The sequence below is a fragment of the Embiotoca jacksoni genome, unplaced genomic scaffold (assembly GCF_022577435.1).
Source record: "Embiotoca jacksoni isolate LCO1_2020_lvr unplaced genomic scaffold, fEmbJac1.0.p SCAF_21, whole genome shotgun sequence".
Lineage (NCBI taxonomy): Eukaryota > Metazoa > Chordata > Actinopteri > Embiotocidae > Embiotoca > Embiotoca jacksoni.
In genome coordinates this window covers 2920898-2929269 of record NW_027185352.1, presented here as the reverse complement: position 1 = coordinate 2929269, position 8372 = coordinate 2920898, and the positions used below count along the sequence as shown (strand labels likewise).

Genomic DNA, 8372 nt, shown 5'->3' with positions numbered 1-8372 from the left:
AGGATCAGGACAGAGGAGCAAGAGGCTGCTCCAGCAGTGTTACAGTACTAACCATCAGTGGGCAGTGGACACAGCCATTGTTTAGTACATGACTGGGCAGTAAGGCAGTGGTTACATCGTCCATGAGGAATTTTGATGGCGGGAGTGGACGAAAGAGGGCGCCGATGTGCTTGACGGCCGAGGCGAAAAGGCCAGGACGGGTTGTCAAGGGTAATGTAGTCCAGTGAACAGAAATGAACTTTTCTTCTGAATTCTCCATTCTGGATGTGAATACTCTCTAAGTCCAATCAGATCACTGACGGTTCCTCACAATCTCGTATAATCAAACAAGCAGACAGTGGACTGTATTTGCTGAGGTTGCTTTGAAGTCTTTGGACTGGTATGAGGAGCCTTTAGAATGAGTAATTGTTTTCTTAGATGTTCTGTCCGGCAGCCAAACGATGGGCTTCATCAAACAGGCAGCCAATGGAAAAACAAATACATTAGCTATATTTTACCTCCAAGGTATATATTTTACAACATATTTGTCCTGAGTAACTAGAGATTACAGATTGCTTAAACAGGTCCTCACAAGATCTGCTTTACAGAACACAACTGAACCTCAATTATGAATCTTCTGTCTTTCTATCATTTATTACCTTTGTCTCTTGAGGTTGGTTGGCTTTATTGGTTTTCAATGTAGTTCATCTTCTGGATTTTTACAACCTGCAGAGGACATGATGCCATAACAATTTACTGACTGATATTGAAACACATTATTTTCTAAATAGAGTATGAAATTGGGAAACAACTAAGTAGTTTCTATAGGACAAGATACAAATCCAATTTTGATTTAGGGTGGTGACCTCTGTGACCCATATCCATTTGAATTTGTGCAATACACGTGTGCAAATGCTCATGGTCCTGTTTCTTTAACTATAGCAATTAACAGGTTTTAATGTTCAAATAATTATTGTCACTCCCCACCAACAACTGTTTAGTGAAAAATTAAATAAATAAATGGTAATGATAGTTAGAGGAATGACTTGTCAGAGTTGTTAACCCCAACCCTGACCCTCTGAGGCTGGCTGTATTCATATGTCGAAGGAGTATTGCTGCAATTCACCCTGACACTACTAACACTCCGTCTGTGCTTTTCACATTAATAAAGACCATGAATGGAAATGTCTGTTCCCTGCAGCAGCTGGTACAGAACTGATGAACCCAATCCTTATGAAAATCCTCTCCTCAATCCAACATGTTTGCCAAATTATGCTGATAAAGCGAAATGTGGATCCTGGCAGCTCAAATGAGCTGGTGCTTTTACAGCTGACAAAAACATGGAAGCCTATCTGCACATTATGTAACATCGGGATTTACAGCTTTTTAAAAGAGAAATGTTCGAGAGGCTGCAGGCCTCAGAAACATGCCGTTATTCACCTGCACCCACTTTATCATACCTGGATCCACTTCATATGACATCATTAATTTGAAACATTGTGAATTTGATACTGGTTACCTCAGAAGATATGATACGCTGTGGAGGAAAAGCTGGCTCATATGTACACCTACAAGATGAAGAAGTATTCCTGTTTGCCCTTTGTAACATATTAAATGATATGAGACTTAACAATATACATTTTATTCTGACATCATCACCACCTAATGCTGTGTGATCACATAATTATATTTTTGGTGTGCATCGTTGAAAAAGTCCCACCTTTCAATGTGCGTACGGAATTATGGAGCTTTAAGGATCCTGATGCATCCTTGCAAATTCTTTGACAGAAGGATTTGGTCCTTGGTGGACTTTTGAAGGACTCCAGCTATCAGAAGAATCCTTCAGATGGATTTGATGATGTTGCATCCTATAAATGTAGCCTACTAAGGACCAATCAGACTACTTAATAAGCAGTTATCATCACACATCTGTCTTAAACATATGAGGTAGTATAGAACTACTAAACCCAGAGTGGGTTCATGAGACCATTATCAACCACATATGACTACTGGAAAGTACCAGCGACAGGTGTAGCAAACCTTTGTTGTCTTTGTAATAAGAATAAACATATGGTTAACATTATGACATGTATGTTACTAACCATAACATAACATTACTTACATAATGTAAGTAATGTTACCTTGGTTACCTTAGCCTGGGTGAAAGCTGTGTTTGACCCATTTAACCACTTCCAACCTGTCTCCCCATGCACTCTTTCAGTCTTTATACTACACAACCTGCCTAACAACTTTGCCTCCATTATAATTACTATGATCTTAGAGGCTGCAATTAATGTCACCTTCTGGGTGCCTTTTGCCCAGTAGGTTTAATAGGTCATATAGTCCAACTATTTGGAACAGATGTGTGGTTAACAGGCAGGTCAGGTACACCATCAGTTACAGAGGACTTGTTTCTCCATAAAAAAGTACTTTTACTTTTAGATACTTTAAGTACATTTGTTGAAAATACTTCTGTATGCTCTTTTAGTAGAATTTAGCAAAATTTCACCTTTATTGAAGGATTTTGAAACTTCTCCCTCCACTAAAATGTTATATTCGAAACTTGGCAGTGAGTTGATTTTAAAGTGCTGCATTGTAAATTGGACTTTCTTGGTCAGAGAGAATTTAACATATAGCCTTTAATTTAGCAGCGCATGTCCAACTACTACTTTTAATGTAATTATTCCTGCTAATTTTAAGGGAAATAAAAAAAAGAACAAAAGCAAAGAAATTTAGAGATGTACTAATAATTGCAATGTAATCCTTACATGGCCGGATCCTCCATAGAAACGCCCCTTGCTCCGACCGCCTCCTCCTGGTCGAGCGCTCATGAAGAGGACGCGGAGCGGCTCATCACTTCTCAGGACTTTGACTTTCAGCCAGCTTTTTATTCACTTTGAAAGCATTAAATGTGAAGGGTATTTGTATATTTGAGACAATCGTTCCTACAGTGAACATGAAGGAGATTAAGATTGGTGTGCTGGGCTGTGAAGGAGTCGGGAAATCAGGTAGGAGAGCAGTGGTGCAAGATTCTTGACGTCGGAGATAAAGCTGTCCTTCTGTTGGACCTCACCTATCCGTGTGTCTGTCTCTATACAGCTCTGATCGTACGTTTCCTCACTCGACGCTTTATTGGCGAGTACGCTTCTTCTTCAGGTGAATATTCTTTGAAAATAAAAAACAAAATGCTTCTATTGCTTCCACAACTGTGGACTAATTGAGAACAAACTAATGATTACCTGTTAAACCCTAAAAAAAAAAAAATCATTAAAACCTTGTTTTCTTTATGACTTGTTTGTCTTAATTTCATGAATTAATTTAACTGCTCCTTCATCAGATTCCCCTGTTTGAATGAACCCAGCTAAAAGCCCGACGGATTATATGCAACCCTTTTATTATTCCTTCTGGGTTTAAACTACGGGACTTTGACCGTATCATATGGCATGTACCCACTGTTCTCAAGCATGCATGATGTTATAACCTTTACACCAAAATACATTTCAATTTTGGGATCTCTTTTTCTGATCATTTTAAGCAGAATGTACATTAGATTTGTATGTTTGTTATATTTCATTTGACCTTTCCATACAAACTCGATTCCATATTTCTGCTTCAGTTAAAAGGCTCATCGATCTATCAACAACTACTAATGTCCTATACTTTATTTTATTTGTATTTGCATAAGCAGGCCTATTAATACATACTATTAAGTAGGGCTGGGTCTTTAGACCATTTTTCCTTTTAACCAGAATTTGTCTTCAGCATTAAATGCCCTCACATGTTCAGTGTAATATGTTTTACTTATTCTTTGATCAAATGGTTTCTGATCTAAATTATCCTTTTTGCTAAATGATTTGCATATAAGTGATTTTGATTGGCTGGTTTAGCATACCGTATTTTTCGGACTATAAGGCGCACTTAAAATCCTTAAATTTTCTCAAAAATTGACAGTGCGCCTTATAATCCAGCGCGCCTTATGTATGGTTACTTGTTGTGCTTATTGATCGATTTTATGTGGTACAATGCGCTCAAAAATCTGTCGAAATGTGTAAGTACGACTTTGTTAAGCAACGAAGCCGCTCCGCTCAATGGATATTCGGAGCATTACGGTACGATGTGTCACGACCTGATCGCCCGTAACAGGAATGTAATGTCTAAACTAAAAGTGCATTCATGTGAGGCAGCCCGCGCCCGGAGTATGCGTTAGCTACAATAAACCAATCAGAGAACAGTATTTAGTACGCTTACCCCCTCCACTTTTTATACGTAATACTTACTGTGCTTCAACATTATATTACAGTACATTTGTGTGTACGTAAAAGGACTCCAAAAATGGCACCTGTTAAGAGGCATGCTTACGAAGCGGGTTTCAAACTCCAAGCAATTAGCTACGCTAAGTGAGTGTATTTTTCTGTACCGGTATTTGTTGTTACAACTGAGTTGAATAAAGTTCGGTTTACCGGACTGTGTTGTTTTTCTTAATGCGCCTTATAATCCGGTGCGGTTTATGTGTGAAACATAGACACGTTAATTCACAGTGCGCTTTATAATCCGGTGCGCTTTATAGTCCGAAAAATACGGTATATATATATTCATCTAGCTCCAGTTCTTTTGACGCAACCCCTCTCAACTCGGTTTCTGGTCTAATAAATTATGTACAACTATGTAAGGGACAGATACAATTTTTAAACTGACGGTTTTTTTTTTAAACTAAAACTATTGTAGCCTCATTTTACGAGACCTAAATTCACTGCGTGAATATATAGGTCTAAGTACGCTTTATAGGGAATCATCCACCGTCGTTCCATCCTTTTGGGCACAGACCTTGTGTTAATTTTCAAAAATACTGGAGCAGTTTTAAAAATGTATACATTTCGGGTATGTTTAAACTACTCAATTGAACTACCTGCACTCAAGCATGGTATCTTGGTTTGAGTCTACTTGCATCCAGTTTCTGTAAAATATTAGCAAAAATAGTGCACACCACAGGATTTTGAGATAAGAACAGGTGCACTGCTTTTGCCAGTCTTTTCTGGGTTTAAATCAGAAACTGTAAAAATCACTTAGGTCTTAAGTTGACTAACAACTGACAATTTTAGTGTTAATGTATTGCTTTGGTCCCACAGTCTTGTATATAATTAGGTACAGAGGTTTTGTCACTTTTCATTGTCATGTTTTTGTTCTTTTAACTTTCAGATTGTAATTTGTTTTTGTGTGCACAGGCAGCCAACAAAAAAGGGAGTTTAGTCTCATCCTTTTTTTCATTCTGCTGCTCCCTCTTTCTTTTACAGAGTGTATGTACAGAAAGTGTCTGTCCGTGGATGGGAGGCAGATTAATCTCGAGCTCTATGACCCATGCCCCCAGGTGAGTTTATCATGTCATGTAAGACATCACAAATTACTGCAGTGATCCCATAATGAATAAGTGACAAATAAGGATGCATAATAATTATATGTATCTAACCAAACAAAGTGTTTTGGAACATCTTTAAAAATTAGGGGATATATCTCAGGAGGTTTACAGTAGATGTAATAATTCTGAATGAAATGATATGGTATTCTATGACCTTTCTATGTGATGTAGTTTTAGCTTTAAGGCTAAACATGGCACAGAACTGTGAATATATGCTTTAAAAGGAAATTGTAAGCAAATACAGAAGTCAGAACTCATCAGCTTGTATGTGTTTCATTGATGCCTCCAAAGCTTTTGATTGTGTTACTCATAGGCAGTTGTTTGTTAAATTGAGTCAAAGAAGGCTGCCTCAATACATTGTGAGAATACTGGCCTACTGGTACACTCACCATCTCAATTATGCAGGTGAAATGGGGCAGTAGTGTCTCAGCCCCATTTGTGGTTACCCATGGTGTCAGGCAAAGGGGAATTCTGCCTCCGGTTCTGTTTAACTCGTATATTGATGATCTGTCCCAGCGTGTTATCTTTTACCTGGGCCAAAGAGTCTGTAATAGAAATTGATTGTATGAGAGAAATGTAACTGAAGAGGTGCAACAACCGGGATTTGAAACCGAATAAACCAGTTGATAAGTGTTAAAGTTAACCCTGACTCTTTCCAGCCGCTGTTTTTTCCATTTTGCGAGGCTCAACTATTCTACTTATTACCAAGTATTTAATTCTAACCAAGCCCCATCATCTGCTCACTGTACTGTCACAAAGCTCACGTAACTCTCTTTTTACCAGCTGTCTTGCTTATGCAAGATTAGATAACTAATCTACTTATTGAGTTACCCTAACTATCGACTCATCTTCTCACCTACATTCTCACCGCATGTTGTATCTCACATCAATAGGTTCTAATCTAACAATGACACCCATCTATTGAAATAGATTGACCCATCCTGATAGTTTATCTCTTACCATCTCTCTCTTAATAGTTATCTCTGACCAAATCTAAATAGCAGCTTCTATAACCTTATTTAGCTAAAGACATGTAATAGCTAAACCCTGATCACCCACTTAACAAGCAGTGAATTAAACCACAGGGGTTTAGTTAAATCTTAATCCTATTCCATCTCCATCTCCCAATTCAGTCATGTTTGGATTGTTTAATGTCAGATCACTGTTTCTGCAATGATTTTGTAGTATCAAAGCAATTTGACCTATTCATGGTTACCGAGAGACTATTGGACACATGGGTAACTCATAGTGCCTGACAGATTCACAATGCATCCAAATCCACATTGCTTCTTTTTTGTGGAATTGCTCAAGAAATCTTAAGTACAGCGAGGTGTAGCGCATATTAGTGATGGGCATTTCAAGCAAAAACATTATTTAAATAAGTCCCCCACCCTGTTCCCCTTTGATCTGTATTCAGATAATTTGCACTGCTGCACGCACAACCAAATTAGCCAGTAGAGATGCAGACAGTTCTTGTACACAACATCTATTGCAATGCACTTCCTTTCATGATTAAATTAGAGCTCAATGAGTGGAAAGCAAAAGTAAGTCCATCCCATCCATCTTCCTTTGCAGAGCCAATCAAGCAGAGCTGCCGTCAGCTGAACCAATGCCTCCAGCAGCCAGAGTGGAGTCTCAAGTCCATTAATATGAGTTAGAGAATGAGGACAGAAAGACCATCCCAGTGTCACCTCACCACCAACAAAAACTCCAAACCTCTATTAGTATTAAGACTTTCGTTTATGTATTCCACTCTTTTATTCATTTTCATGATCTTATGTCTTATGTGTATTTTGTAAAGCGCTATAGTCCACATGCTGTATATGAAGTACTATAACCTGTATGTCTAATGCAGTGTATACAAGGATTAACAGTGAACCACACTGACTAACTACTACTCGCTGGTGGATGCCTTATCTTCGTGGTTCTTTTCTAACTTTTGTGTTATGAAGGGGCTGGCTCAATGTGAATGAATTCTTTTGACTACAAAAAACATTTTTTCCTATGCAATTTCATTGTCAGTCTCTCACTATTTCCAGGCTACTTTAAATGATCAGATCCACTGGGCTGATGGTTTCATTGTGGTCTACGATATAAGTAACCGCTCCTCCTTCTTCACTGCAAAAGCCATAGTGCACCTAATTAGAGAACTACACTTGGGAACTGCCAAAAGGTATGTGCTAAGACTATGGTAATTTAATATGCAAATCAGGGTAATCCATTGATTGTGTGACCCTGCTCTGCTCTTTGACCCACAGGGACACAGACTCACTCATATTTTTGGTGGGCAACAAACAGGACCTGTGCCACATGAGAGAGGTAGGGCGTGAAGAAGGTCAATGTCTTGCTGCTGAGTTTCACTGCCAGTTCTATGAGCTTTCTGCAGCTGAGCACTACCAGGAGGTGGCACTCATATTCTCCAAGATGGTACATAACGCGAGTGTGAGCTACAAGGCCAAGGAACGCAGGAGACGCCCCAGCGGCTCGAAGTCCATGGTCAAACTCATCAACAATGTGTTCGGGAAGAGGAGGAAATCAGTGTAAGGACAGCTATCAGTCAAGGCTGAACCAATAGCATGGGACTGAAACACAGACTCTGGCTAGGCTTTGATTCTTTCATTATGTTTTTTGATTTGCATTAAAGTGACGCCTTTTTGTAATAGGCAGTCCCTCCAATTTGTGTGGTGTTTTTGTTATTGTTAGAAATAAAAATGCTTGATTTTGCCCTTCTTTCAAATATTACAATGTAATTTTTAGAGTTTTATGTAATTTTTTGCAGTAAAATTGCAGGCGTTAAAAGTAAAACTGCAATTAGCAAATATGATAAGTTCAGGAAAGCTTCTTTTTTTTTTTAACACTGTAAACCAGGGGTCTGCAGTATGAGCTACCAGATAGCTCGCGAATTACTGTCCGAGAGGTAGTGAGAGGTAGAGGAGCGCCCGGACACTTTTATTTGGTCAAAAAAAAAGGTTCGAAAAAA

General features: G+C 38.6%; 1 protein-coding gene across 1 annotated transcript; it reads left to right on the top strand.

Annotated features, from left to right (window-relative positions):
* The first annotated feature begins 2935 nt into the window (after nucleotides 1-2935).
* rergla (RERG/RAS-like a) lies at nucleotides 2936-7937 on the top strand. Its single transcript, XM_069156944.1, has 5 exons — nucleotides 2936-2987; nucleotides 3079-3135; nucleotides 5271-5348; nucleotides 7415-7565; nucleotides 7651-7937. The coding sequence occupies exons 1-5, from the start codon at nucleotides 2936-2938 to the stop codon at nucleotides 7934-7936; spliced, it is 624 nt and encodes a 207-aa protein (XP_069013045.1). The 3' UTR covers nucleotide 7937.
* The last annotated feature ends 435 nt before the right edge of the window (nucleotides 7938-8372 follow it).